Source organism: Podospora pseudocomata, assembly GCF_035222375.1.
Source record: "Podospora pseudocomata strain CBS 415.72m chromosome 2 map unlocalized CBS415.72m_2.2, whole genome shotgun sequence".
Lineage (NCBI taxonomy): Eukaryota > Fungi > Ascomycota > Sordariomycetes > Sordariales > Podosporaceae > Podospora > Podospora pseudocomata.
Genome location: NW_026946366.1, coordinates 1,464,685 through 1,478,577, shown reverse-complemented (window position 1 = coordinate 1,478,577; position 13,893 = coordinate 1,464,685). Strand labels below are relative to the sequence as shown.

Below are 13,893 nucleotides of genomic sequence, written 5' to 3'. Positions count from 1 at the left end.
AGAACAACAGGTCCCCTGTTACCTCCGATGTGGAGGAGAAGGGGGAGGGTTCATCTTTCCCGGGCAAAGTCGATCTGACGAATGGTGTGATGTCGGACCGAATGTGACCATACCCAGCTTGGGGGTTGCACTGCCCAGCCTGCGTCTGACAAGGAGGGGTTCGGCTGATATGGGCCATAGGATCAGTGTAAGCACTAAGGTTTGGGTGCATGAGATGCAATGCAATGTCATTAAGACCCCTTTATGGAGAAACATTATGTTTGGAGCGAGATAAGAGCTCTTAAGCCTCAAGAGCAACTAGGACTTCCCCACTTCTTGGAGGGGCACTGGGGGCAGTGCTTTCCACGCTACGTACCTAGGTAGGCTCACAAACTTCAGTAAAATACTTGAAGCTCAATTCCTTTTTCCTCACAGGGCTGCCATACACATTGCCTTGCCATTACACCATGAATAACGACGCCGTTGAATCAGACGAGGGCGCCAACGACTGGGAGCTAGACGAGGCTCTGGACGATGCTTCCACCACGATTGGACTTGCCGAGGGAGGTGAAGCTGAAAGCGGCTATCACATCAGCAACGATCCCAAGCAGCCCTTCCAACGCTCAATAGCTGTGGACCACCAACAAGGCGTACTGGAGGCGCGATGCCGATCTCGCGAGATTGTGCACGGGCGTCTCTCTCCAGACTCAGACGAATATGCGACCCTTCTTGTTTATGACATCGATTTGGACACAAGCAGGCGATCACGCCGTATCACAAATGCCACCGTGGAGTTCAGGTTCAACACCAGCGTCTCGGGTGGAGAAGCGCCCCTTGTTCATTCTCTCGCACCCAAGGAACGTGAACGCCGTTTGGCATCGACTCAGGAAGAGACAATCACATACAAGACGGAAGGAAAGGTGGAGGCAGGCCCGATAAGTATTGCCAACACGGGCGTCACCATTGGGTACGAGAAAACAACATCAAAAACTACTCAGGACGATGCACGTGTGACAGGAGGCACCCTTAGCGACAACTATGGACGTGAGGTTGGGGCTCGCTGGAGATTGACCGAGAATTCGACGACCAAGTCAGGAGTCCCCAGTCATCTTCGGTGTGCGATGCTGCTGAGCCGCGAAGACAACGGCCCATTCGAGTGCAAGGTCACTATCAGGTTGGAGGCCGACTGGAAATCAGAGCTCGGTCGCCGGTTGGTCGGCACTACACCTCCTGACGACCCGGTGCTGTTCAACCCCGAGTTGAAACCGACCAACAGGTTGTGCAAGGAGGGGTACAATACTGAGAACCTGGGTGGGATTGATCTGCAGGGCTTCGTTGCTATCAGAGACTAGATAGACTAGAACTTGACTCGATCATAGCATGGTCCACAACACTGCAGTCTAATGAAGCGGGGTAGTGTGCCTGGGCATGCATTAGATCGATAAACTCGTATCAGGCAACCAATAGGCTTGATATGGGCCAAGGATGGTGACATTGACGGAGCTCCAAGATCAGCCAAGCGCGTGGGGCTGTGCAAGGACGACAAGCGGCTCTTCTCCCGCACCTTTAGACCCCGGCTTGAGCCATATGTACGACCCCTCTCTGCTGACTGTTGCGCTGTACCTGCCTTCTCACATTTTGTTGCCTGATATTGATTGCTCTTGGCAAGAAGATCCGATATGGCGACTTGCTAAACAGTTTTTTCACCAATGGAACTTTCCCACCGGCCACACTTTGAACCACTCTGAAACCCCGCAGACCTCACAAACTGAGGGTTTGACCACAAGTCAAAATGAGCCATCGCTATGAAGACCCGGATCTGTCAAGAGACGAAGCCCATGACAGCGATCCAAGTGATGATGACGCCTCTGATACCGAGGACGAAAAGGAAGAGTCTGTCGAGGCTCTCGTCACCAGAATCCTTGAACACGTCCAAGGAACAGGATCCAAGAATGCCCGGGACTTCCAATCTGAGTGGCCTCGACTGGCAGAGAAGCCCAATACGAACGACAAGGAAAACGCCCTTCATCTTCTTGCAAAGTCCATGAAAAAGAAGCTGGACAAAGACACGAAACTGGACGAAATGATAGAGTTCCTAGTTCGGCACGACAAGAACCTTTTGTCATGGCCTAACCGCCATGGATTCACGCCTCTTTGGATTGCGATTGACGAGAAGAAGGAGAATCTCGTCCGGTGGATGTGTGAAGCCACCAAGCCTGAAAACATCGACTCGGTTCTACGTATTGCCGATGACAAAGACAAGAAGAATTGGTACATGCCTACAGATATCGAATAATCTCAGATGAAAGGCTAATCAGGAGTGCGACAGTATTCACTTGGCAATTGGCAAAAGGCTGAAATATCTTCACAATCTCATTGAATTCGCAAAGCCAGAGACCTTGGCAGCACAGGATGCAGATGGAAACACCGCTCTTCATCACGCTGTCGACTACAAAAGGTGTCGGGAAGGGCAGTTGGCCATCGTGCAGTTGATTGTCTCCAGGAGTGATAAGGCTGCTAAAGGAGAACCCTGTGACTTCAACAATGCGAAGCTGTCACCATACCGGTATCACCTCCACACGAAGCAGAAAGCATTGGACAAGGCAAACAGAGAGAAAGAACCAAAACGTGGAGCCACTGCTGCTGACCACAGTAAGGAAAAGGACAAGAAGGAAAAGGAAAAGGTCCCTATTCCACTGCCGGGAATGATGCCAAATGGTACCGCCAAACAGCAGCAAACAGTGACTAACAACCTGAGACAAGAACCGTCAAAGTATGGGAATCGCGGTCTAACACCGTCAGGGTTACCACCCCCCAACGGGATGATCACTCAAGAGGAAGCCCCAGACCAACGCTCGAAGTCGGAGTCTAAAGGGTCCGAGGCCAAGGAGAAAAAGAGTGAATCAAGTTCGCGGTCGAAGCCTGACGAAAGGACTGCCAAGGACATTCAGCAGTTTCTCAAGCTGCACTATGTCCGCTCAAGACCATACGAAAGATGCATGGAGATTCTTTACGGTGTAGATATACCATCAGGTATGAATCTCAGTTCAACTTCTTTGATTGATACACATCTATCAACAAGGCTGACATAGACTCGTGACAGATGTGCAACTGTTCCTTGACCTCTCTGGGAACGACAACTTGAAGTTTTCAGACAAGTCGTTCAAAGGCTTCCTCGACAAGCTTGATTTCAGCGATGTGCTGCAATACGTCAGCATTCCAAGAGTTCCAGTCATAACAACTCGGAAAGGGGACGCCAGGAAGCCCAAGGGCAGTGCAATTGGACGAGACGATCTAGTGTTTGTGTTCAAATGTCTGCGTGACAAGGGAGTCAAAACCATCTTGACGGTCATGGTGGGTGACACACCATCTGAGACTGACAAGACGGAGGACACCAAGACACACCCACACACTGACGAAGCCATTGAGGCTGCCCTCCAAGACTTTGGTGTTGAGGTTTGGGACTGGAAGAAGCCAGATATCTGTTCAGAGGTTATCTGGAGTGTGGCACCCAATGTGCGTGAAGTCCACCTCTACTGGAATGGAAACAATGCCGTGTTGCGGGGCTGGGCAGAACCAGGAGGACTGCAAAAGCTGAGCAAGCTGGAGCAAGTTTTTATTTCCATTGAAGATGTACGTTTCTTCTATTTCCTCTGCCCCTTAGGTACGAATTAGGTACCTTACTGATGCCTTGACAGAGACTGGAGTCTGAAAACCGCATCGCCATCTACATGGCTCAGTTTGTTGAACGCATGCGAAAGCTATGTCCCAAGGTCAGCATTGAGCTCAAGGACTCTCCATATAGGCGACATACAACATTACTCAGTAACCCCCGTGGTGCCCCGGATCATGCCAAACAACTGACAAAGGACGAATGGATTAAGTGCATGACGGACTTTTACACCCTCCTCAATGATGCCAAGAACAACAGCAAGATCGAAACAGAAAGTGGAGTCCCAATGACTCTGAAAGACTGTGCAACCCCAGGCATCAAGGTTGCCTTGATCGACGACGGTGTGGACTACAAAGATCTCCCGGACTGCAACTTCATCGGCGGACAAAGCTTTTCCACGCGAGACAGGACCCGCAACCTCATCCACCCTTTTTACGCCTCAAGCATCGGTCATGGCACCGCCATGGCGAGGCACATCTACTTCATGTGCCCCGGTGCTGAGATCTACGTCTTGCGACTGGATGACTATCCTGACATGGATAATTCCAACATCCAACGCATCACAGCCAAAAGCGCAGCCAAAGCCATCAAGGTGGCAGTCCGAAAGGGCGTCGACATCATATCCATGTCATGGACCATTGAGCCTTCTGGCACCAACTCCAAAGACGACCAGGATCTGGAACGCGCAATCTCTGCCGCTGCTGCCCAGGGCATTCTCATGTTTTGTTCCGCTCCTGACCGTGGAGCAAAACAGACAGACACCTTCCCCTCCAAAGCTGCACCCGGGAGGATCTTCACCATCGGTGCGGCATCCACGTGGGGTAACTCCGTTCCGGCAGTCGGGAGCTTGGATGGCATAACCTTTACTCTCCCCGGTGACAAAGTCAGCATCCCCGGCATTGAAAAGGCTAGCATAGCATACAAGGATGGTGTATCGGGGTCATCTGTCGCAACGGCTCTGGGAGCAGGTTTAGCAGCGTTGATCCTGTACTGTGTGAAGGTTCATCATGCTCTCACCAAACCTGGTCCGGAAAAAGACAGGATACAAGAAGATTTCGAAGCGTTGAAAAAGCATGAGAACATGCTCAAGGCCATCAATGGCATTGGTATAACGGCCGACACGAAGTTTGTCATGGTATGGAATGTCTTTGGGCCCAAGGGACGTCAAAAGAAAGAGTGGTCTGCTGGCAACGAGTACATTACACTGATCGGTGAGGTTGGGAAGATTTTGTGTACGAAGCTGCTGTAAGAGTAGACCACCACTACCACCCTTTCGCTGCCGGCAGACTTCCGTGCCTGGAATGATCGAGTTTTGTATTGATGAGAAGAGGGAGAGGATGCACTTCAAGTTCCAGGGTCAAGAGAAGCGGTGCATGAAGGTGTTTGACAGTGAGTGGGCGCACTGCTCAGACGACAATCAGTTTGCTACGTGTTCCTCCACGTCCTAGGATGAGATTCCTTGTGATTGGTGAGGGGGTTATGGGATTGAAAGGCTGGCCCAGTGTAAAACAACGGTGACCCATAGTTACCTACCTAGGTTGATGATAATTATGGTGAAGAAGAGGATTATGGACCCCATGACAGCAATGTATTGGTCAGGGGTATTCAGGGATGTCACATGGGGTCAATCAACATATATTCAGCCATCATCTCGTCTATATCAAGTACTCCTAGCCAGGTAGTCAATCAAGCCTCATAACACACAATTTTCAGCAAATTACAGACCCCGCCATCTGTCAAAGCCGACTCCAATGTTCTTCATCCTTTCGTCGCAACAGAAAGATCTCTGAGCAGATCGCAAAGCGATCCAGCCCCGTCAGGAACTTGAGCTGAAACATCTTCGTCGGGGAGGGTGGGTGTCCGATAGTCTTCCAAGTTGCAGGTATGCTTGCGCGGGACTGACCTCTCTTGTGCTAGGTAGGTACCACCGTGAAATAGCAGTCAGTCAAAGTCTGTCAGCCAAAAATGGAAAATGGGCTTACCTACCTATACTGTCGGACGGGTCGAGTTCGCTTCCCGTCTTCTTGCTGACTATCGCACAAGGTGGCACTCTGTACAGGCAGAAATATGCATCATCCTTATGGGCATCCCCTGCCTTTTGCGGGATTTGTACCCCCAACTCATCAATCACTGTGCTGAGCTTGAACACGTACGTGTTTTCGAGGCAAGATGTGTCGATGGTGAGGATGCTCCAGTCATCATCACTGTGGCTTCTTCGTCCCCATTTCTTGAGTTTACGCCCCCAACAGATTGCATGGATTTTGCTTGAAAAGAAAGAGATGAATTGAGTGCGGCCTCCGAGATACCAGTCAAATTGGTTGTAGACAGCTTCGCTGAATTTGTCCTGGCCTGATGTCCTCCCAAATAGTGTCGTGGTGTCCCTAGCTTCGAGACCGCCGGATTGGTTATATTGTGTTTCGGTTGTCCTTCCCTGTATCCGGTAGAGGTAGGGAGGAAGTTCTTTGTGTGAACAGCGGACGGAATCCATTGTTGGTAGGTGCACTTCCAGGGTTCGGGGACTGGAACTCGGTGTCTGGGTAACTGTTGTAGTTGTTGTTGTTGTCAGGGAAGAAAATTCATCAGAGCCTAATTAGCCTGACTTGGGCTTTATCGAGACGGAATATCACATGATGACAACGGTAGTACATATGCAGTATGTATAAAAGAAGTTGTGTAACAGTCAAAGGTACATCTCTGACTGGTGAATTGGAAGCCATCGGGTTCACCGCAGAACAACCCGTTCGAAAAGGACCGAAAGGTGGCTCATCATGACTGGAGGCATCGCATTGAAGAGGGAAGAGGCAAATCGGATTGGGCAAAATGTTATTGCTATTCTATGTGTCTTCGCTACCTATGTTGTCTCTCTGCTACCTAAAGTGTCCATGATTCGACATACGTTGAGGAGTTGTGTAACGGTAAGGCGGGCCTCAAGTACCGGTTAATGAATGGCTTGAGATGTCCCAAGAGCTGAACAGAGAACCAATAGATATGCTCCAGGCTCAGGTCGAGCTCATCATGCAACACTTCCCCCTCAGAGCAATGTACCAGGTGGCCCAAGACATGTTGTCAATGCGTCCTTGGCGTCTATGAGCACGAGATCCACATCCATGGCAAACGCAGGAGAGTTACAACTTGCCTTAGGTCGAAAAAGAGGTCAGTGTGCAAATTCTCGCATTGGCGCGCATCGTACTGACAACAGGCCTTGGTAGTGCAACCTAACACCACTTTTATGTCTTTACGGGCAGCAAAACAGCCAACTTTACGATACGATACTTTAACCCGTCCCGGTTAACACTTCGATATCCTTAGGGGTAGAGACCATCGGGCCCCCTTCTGAGTGGACGGTGAAATTACTAGACAATATCCTGTTTTGAGAAGCTTAAGGGGAAGCCCTCTATTATTTTATTACTACTTAAATATTTTCTATAGTTACCACACTATGGATGGTATTACCGCTCTAGATCTCCGGCATAACCTGGTACTTACATACAAAGAAACCTACGAATAACCATCTATACGTTTTAGCGCTTCCGGCAGTATACTAATATCTAAGTTTATATAATGTTAAAATGTTTCTTTAGGTTTATTTTCTCGATAGCGGTGCTAATGCGATTGGCAGGTAGTGGTTTTTTGAGCCCTTATAAAAGGGGTTCGCTACGTTTAATCGATAGTAAGGCTACGAGATCGAACAAACGTTTTAGTAAATCCCCGGATTTCTGTGACGAACCCCTATCCAGAACCTCTGAAAGGGACACTGGTTGAAGGCACTTCTGAACAATCCTGGTTCGGTACAGCTAAACAGTGTACAACAAATGGCTTGTCTCAATCACAATAGTCTAGATACCAACGATTGTGACTTATATTGCATACTGCGGAACTGTCTATCTACACCAGCCAGTTCCTCCGTATATATAGACCTTAGGACCTTAAGGTGCTCGCCCTGCTACGGCCCCGATCACCCTTAGCACATTGCATCCTGCGATGTGCTCGTCGTGCTATGCCTCCGATCATCCTTAGCATCTTGCATCCTGCAGAGTGCTCGTGGGTCTTGGCGCCATAGCACTTCGTCCAACCCTGATTGGCTGTTTCCTGACTTCCTTAATGATTGGCTGGGGACGTCCTGCGCCCCACATGTGGCGCGGCCTGCTGTTGGGTTAACTGTGACATATCGCCAGATCAGTACTCAGGTGGGTGGCCACTGCGGAATCCCTGGTGTTGTATGTTTTTTCTTTCTTTTTTTTGTCCCCACTTGACTCCATCACCGGATCTTGGCAATATACGCACTCTAAACCCCAACCCTGGTACACACACGCACACACCCCGTCACTTCAACATCAGATCAAAGTAACCAACCATACAAGCAACAAAAGAAGTACCATTACATTGGGCTTTTTGTTGGAAACCTGAGCTTTTATGTCAAGCCATGGCAAGCAACAAGAGTTCATCTGATATCTCCATCAAAAATGGCGGGAGCCGTCCAGATCTCGAGGTCGCATCGCAGCCGTTTTTTTGTCGCCACTTCCCGACAGATACCGATGCTACCCTTCGGCACTTTCATCACCACGCCAAAATATTCTACAAAGCCGAGTCCTTCAATTCGATCGTCAAACCAGTCCCACAGCAGAAAAGCCCATGTCTCATTCTCCATTCTCCCCGATCACGGTGACTCAGTCTCAAAACACCCCAGGCCAAGCTATCAAAGTGGGGGTGGGGTCTTGGATCTTCACTCCTGCACCTCAAAGAGACGAAGCTCTAAGCCAAGCAGATCTGGGCTCGGCAGAGGAAGAGAGGTTTTTTTTTCAGCTTGATACCTATCCGTACAGTGTAGGGTTGACTCATTTTTTGGGTTGACTTTATATCTTGGTTCTATATTGTCTTTTTTTTGTTGTTTCATCCCAAGTTTGACGGTTCATCCAAGATTTCCGTCTTATCAACGAGCAGTCGAGATGGCCACCACGGACGACAGGCTGGAGGAAAAACCACCATACGGTGTTGATGTTGATACCGAGAAGAACACGACAGCAGTCACCACCAACGATGGCCCTGTTGCCGCTTGGACTCGGATCCGTGATCTTGCTCACAAGGCCATTGTCTTTGGGCGAGTTGAGTTGAGAGGTGTGGCGCCGATTCCTGTCAAGGAGAGGACGGTGGATAGGACGATCAATATTTTCACGTTGTGGTGGTCTATGAATGCTAATATCTTGCCGTGAGTACCCTTTGCCACTTGACATAATAACAAGAAACTGACAAGAGAACGAACAAACAGTATCGCCTTTGGCATGATCGGACCTGCCTCTGGGCTCAGTCTTAGAGACAGCTCCCTTGTCATCTTGTTCTTCGTCCTGTTGACCACCCTCCTGCCGGCCTACCTCGCAACCTTGGGACCAAAAACCGGCATGAGACAAATGATCCAAGCCAGATACAGCTTCGGGTGAGCTACCCGCCTGTCCCTCCGCAATAACAAAATACTTACACCGCTACCCCAGCCGCTACATCGTCTCCATTCCCGTCTTCCTCAACCTGGCCACCATGACCGGCTTCTGCATCATCATCGCTGTCATCGGTGGCCAATGCCTCTCCGCCGTAGCCGACGGCAACCTCTCCGTCACAGTCGGCATAGTCATCATCTCCCTCGTCACCCTCGTCATCTCCTTCTGCGGCTACAAGTGGCTCCACATCTACGAGCGCTACGCCTGGATCCCGGCCTTTATCGCCATCATCGTCGCCGCCGGCTGCGGAGGAAGGGACCTCGCCAACCAGGTCCCTGCCGAACCGGCCAAAGCCTCCGCTGTTCTGTCTTATGGCATGATCATGGCTTCGTACATGGTCCCCTGGGCGTGCCTCGCATCCGATTTCACCACTTACCTCAAGCCCGACACGTCTTCTGTCAAGATCTTTTGCTACTCTTACTTTGGCCTGGCGACCCCAACGATTCTGCTAATGACGTTGGGCGCGGCTGTCGGTGGTGCGATCCCGAACAATCCCACCTGGCAGGACAAGTACAACGAGACGCTTGTCGGCGGCATCCTGGACGCTATGCTCGCTCCGGCGGGCGGGTTCGGGAAGTTCCTCGTTGTTGTCCTTGCTTTTACCCTGCTTGGGAACCTGGCGGCGACGTCATACAGCATCACGCTCAACTTCCAGATGTTGGTGCCGGTGCTGTTCAAGGTGCCCAGGTATATGTTTAGTATTGTGCTCGTGGCGATCATGATACCTGTTAGCATCGCGGCAGCGGACGATTTTTTTCTGAACATGGAGAATTTTCTTGCGTTGATTGGGTACTGGAGTTCGGCGTTTTTGGGGGTGGTGCTGGTGGAGCATTTTGTGTATAGGAAGGGGGATTGTGGAAGGTATGATCCTGAGGCGTGGAACGATGCGGGTTTGCTACCTTGGGGGGTGGCGGCGCTGGGGAGTGTGGCGTTGAGCTTTGCGGTTGTGGTGCCGAGTATGGCGCAGGTGTGGTGGACGGGGCCGATTGCGAGGACGACGGGGGATATTGGGTTTGAGTTGGCTTTTGTTGTGTCGGGGCTGTTGTATGTGCCTTTGAGGTGGGTGGAGAGGAGGCATTTGGGGAGGTGATGGGATGATGGGGTGATGGATGGGGGAAGGGGGAAGGGGGGAATAGAACAAATGGATACGAGAACATGAAGAGAAAGGGGGATAATGTCTTCAACGATACCCATAATTGAGAATTAGATCGCTTCAACCAAACATTTACAAGATCAAACAGGGAGAGGACATGGATTTGCATTTCCGGCTCATGGCAACCGACTCCTAGAAGCGAACAATGGATGATAACAGAGACTTTAGATCGGAACGGGACCTTTCCCTTTGATCGATATGCAATGTTACACCCACACAGTCGCAACTCCCGGCGGACAAGAGCTCCTCATTTGCGGATGTTACCCGGGATGCGCCAGCCCGCGATCGTCTCTCGAACCCTGCCCGCGGATAAAGTGTGGGCTGCATGTGGGCAATATCACACAGCATATCTCATAAGACGGGCCTTCCCCGCTCTTCACCTCTTCTTCAATGACACCAACGTTATCTAGTTGGAAAGGTGGAAGCAGGATGGTTTGGTCACAGCTATGGACAACCGTGGTGACGTGCGTGCTGCTGGTATCACCGGTGAATTCTCAACAGACGGGAAATAACCCAGATTGGCCGAGATGGTGCGGGAAGGTGTATGAAGCTGGGTAATTTCTCTCCTCACATCTTATCAGGGATAATTGTTAACACCAACAGGTATCCCAACTTCGACCCAGGCGGACAGACAGTCGAACCCCCTCCCCATCCCTGCGGCTGCCCTCTCCTCCACGTCCAGTTCCAGCCCCGATATAGCCTCTACGTTTCCACCGAAACAACCGGTGAATTCGTCGTCAATGCTGCCTTCTCCCCGTACCACGGCACCATCTGGCCGCCTACCAACTCCACGACCCGGTGGGCCGACAGGCTCGTCTTCTCCATCAACTCAGCCGAGACCGACGCCCCTTTGGTTCAAGCAACTGTTCCAGTCAACACAACAGGCAACCGCTTCCAGTTCAACCTTTCCCATCTCGGCCCCCCCAGACTTGAGCCCTACCCGGTCGTTCTCTACGGCGCCCCGGAGTCAGGTCAGCCAAGCTGGACGGCAACAGCCAACGTCTCGTATTTGCCGGATAAAACAAACGGGAGCATCACCCGGATCGACAGCTGGAAAGGCGGGCTTTGGGTGAAGAACGCCGCTTCGAACAATACCTTTGAGCCGTACCTACCGTATGGGTTCTACGCCTCGCACGACAACTTCCTACGAGAAAACGACACCAAGCTGATCGATGCGTACCGAGACTTGGGGCTGACGGGGATGGTGCCCCTGGCCAGTTGGGCCGAGATTCCGGAGGTGTTGAGTCACATGGATGGAATTGATCTGAAATACATGTACAACCTCCGCTATGGGTACAAGAACCTGAGCTATGTCGAGGAGAACGTTCTCCGGGCGAGGGGCAAGGAGGGGCTTTTTGCGTACTGGACCGCGGATGAGTATGCACCCAACCCCCCTTTCGAAAACCCCCCATCGTTTCTATGCTTACAGCACGAAGACCGGACGGCTGGCAAGACCCCTTCCACCTCCCCGTCGCCGCCCGATCCAGGATCCGGGAGCTGGACCCGTACCACCCCAGCGTCATCACCCTAAACTGCCAAAACTACCACTTCGCCCAGTACAGCTCCGGCGCCGACATCCTCATGTCAGACGTCTACCCCATCGGCATAAACGCCACCTTCTCCAAATGGAACACCGCCTGCAACCTCACCCACGGCGACTGCGGCTGCGACAACTGCCTCGGCATCGTCCAGGACGTCCCCTCCCGCCTCGACACTTTGGGCCAGCACGAACGCTGGCTCGGCCTCTGGCCCAAGACAAAATTCCACAACCCCCAAAGTTTCCACGGGCAGGATTACTGGCTGAGGGACCCCACCGTGGGGGAGGAGCACGCGATGAATGTTTTGGCTTTTAACCATGGTGCCAAGGGGATCATAAGCTGGCTTTGGCCGACGAGCACTGTCCTTGCGGAGGCGCATGGGCAGTTGGCCAAGGTTGTGACGGGGGGGATGGTGAGGGGGTTTCTTGTCGGGGGTGATCAAGTCGAGGGGCCGAGGGGGGTGGGAACGAGGGTGAGGGGGAATGAGAGGGTTGAGGTCGTCGACGCGGCGGTGTGGGTTGATGGAGACAAGAAGAAGGGGTTGGTTGGGGTGGTGAATGGGGGGTATGCGGATTTGGAAGGGAGGGTGGAGGTGGATTTGGGGGGGACGAATGTGACGACGGTGGAGGGGGTTTTGTGGGGGGAGGTGAAGGGGTGGAAGGTGGAAGGGGAGAAGTTGGTGGTTGACGAGGGACTACCGGCGTTGGCAACGAGTCTTGTTCTGGTCGCCCTCAGGGGTTGATGGCTTGTCGATCGGATGGGGATGCAACCCTTGATCCAGATTGTTCTTCTGCCGATTTCCAGCTGTTGTTTTCACACCCATCAAACCCAAGATGTCACCAGCTCAGTTCCCACAACATAGCCAGTGGAGCTGTTGAAGGAAAGAAAACCGTGGGTATCATTAGCTCATACATATCCCTATCCACCTGATTGACCAAGTAACCATCGTACACCCCAACTCTGCCATTACCCTGTTCTGTTGTCCCAACTTCCTCACCCCCAAATCAAGAACTCCCACCCCTTCAAAACCTCGTCGGAATAAACTTCTGCGCATCCTCCCTCTGCTGCTCCGCACTCTGCGGAAAAGCCGCAATGCCCGCCACAATGCCCGCCGCCATAAAACACAGCGAAATCACCGACCAGATAACCCCCCAACACTGACTCGACCCCCCATACCTCTTTGCAAACACACTCGCGTCCGAACTATTAACCTTTCTCAGGATCAAATCATCGCACTATTATCCTTTGTCAGTAACACCCCCCATCCCAAACCCAGCTTGTATGTGTGTGTGTGTGTATGTGTGTGTGTGTGTGTGTGTGTGTGTGTGTTTGTGTGTGTGGTTGGTGTCAGACTTACAATATCCCAAACACTATACAAACTGCTCATAACCCCAATAAACAACACCACAAACCTCAACGCCTCCGCCCCCCTGATAAACCAACACCCCACCAACAACCCAACCGCCGCCGCCACCGTCCCGACCGTGAGCCAATCCCTCCTCCCCCACCAAACCGTCATCAAAAACGCCACCCCGATAACAATGCTCGCAACCTTGCTCGCATTGATGTTAAAACCCGCAAACGTGAGCAACGCCCCGATGAGCGAACTCCCGAGGTACCCGGCCGGTAGAGTTAATCCTGACCTCCCACCCTGCATGTGCGTCACCCCCCCCTCTCTGGGGTCAAGGGATATGGACTTGACCTTCCCGCCGGTGAGCACACAAGTGATTGCGTGCCCGAACTCGTGAAAGGCGATGACGAGCATCTTGAAGGGCCAGAGGATCCACCGGATGTAGGGCACGTTCCAGAGGATGGCGATGCCGACTACGTAGGCGGCGATGACGCCGAGGGTGACTTTTTGGGCGTCGGTTACGGCGAGGGCGCGTTTGGAGATGACTGAGTGGTCTCGGGGGAGGAGGTGGGGTGTGAGGGTGAGCACGGTTGCGCGGCCGAGGGTTGCCCAGGTTGGTGGTGGTGGGCTTGTGGGAGCCATCGTGGTGGTGGTGGTGGTGGTGGTGGTGTTTACTTCTAATTAGATACCGGTGTTGTAGATGGCGGAGT

General features: G+C 52.0%; 5 protein-coding genes across 5 annotated transcripts; 3 read left to right on the top strand and 2 right to left on the bottom strand.

Moving 5' to 3' along the window:
- Nucleotides 1–3,938: 3,938 nt before the first annotated feature.
- Nucleotides 3,939–4,901, top strand: QC762_0041240 (uncharacterized protein; the record flags this gene model as incomplete). The annotated part of the gene is made up of 1 exon (XM_062883366.1): nt 3,939–4,901. One exon carries the CDS (start codon nt 3,939–3,941, stop codon nt 4,899–4,901), a length of 963 nt encoding a protein of 320 aa, XP_062745961.1.
- Nucleotides 4,902–5,630: 729 nt separating this feature from the next.
- Nucleotides 5,631–6,140, bottom strand: QC762_0041230 (uncharacterized protein; the record flags this gene model as incomplete). Its single annotated transcript, XM_062883365.1, has 1 exon — nt 5,631–6,140. One exon carries the CDS (start codon nt 6,138–6,140, stop codon nt 5,631–5,633), a length of 510 nt encoding a protein of 169 aa, XP_062745960.1.
- Nucleotides 6,141–7,819: 1,679 nt separating this feature from the next.
- QC762_208780 (uncharacterized protein) lies at nt 7,820–10,231 on the top strand (the record flags this gene model as incomplete). The annotated part of the gene is made up of 3 exons (XM_062887784.1): nt 7,820–8,858; nt 8,919–9,083; nt 9,139–10,231. The coding sequence occupies exons 1-3, from the start codon at nt 8,599–8,601 to the stop codon at nt 10,229–10,231; spliced, it is 1,518 nt and encodes a 505-aa protein (XP_062745959.1). The 5' UTR covers nt 7,820–8,598.
- A 453-nt stretch (nt 10,232–10,684) lies between these two features.
- Nucleotides 10,685–12,752, top strand: QC762_209000 (uncharacterized protein; the record flags this gene model as incomplete). The annotated part of the gene is made up of 4 exons (XM_062887805.1): nt 10,685–10,848; nt 10,898–11,671; nt 11,731–12,343; nt 12,509–12,752. The coding sequence occupies 4 exons, from the start codon at nt 10,685–10,687 to the stop codon at nt 12,572–12,574; spliced, it is 1,617 nt and encodes a 538-aa protein (XP_062745958.1). The 3' UTR covers nt 12,575–12,752.
- QC762_208790 (uncharacterized protein) lies at nt 11,731–13,825 on the bottom strand (the record flags this gene model as incomplete). The annotated part of the gene is made up of 2 exons (XM_062887785.1): nt 11,731–13,067; nt 13,190–13,825. The coding sequence occupies 2 exons, from the start codon at nt 13,823–13,825 to the stop codon at nt 12,855–12,857; spliced, it is 849 nt and encodes a 282-aa protein (XP_062745957.1). The 3' UTR covers nt 11,731–12,854.
- Between the last annotated feature and the right edge of the window lie 68 nt (nt 13,826–13,893).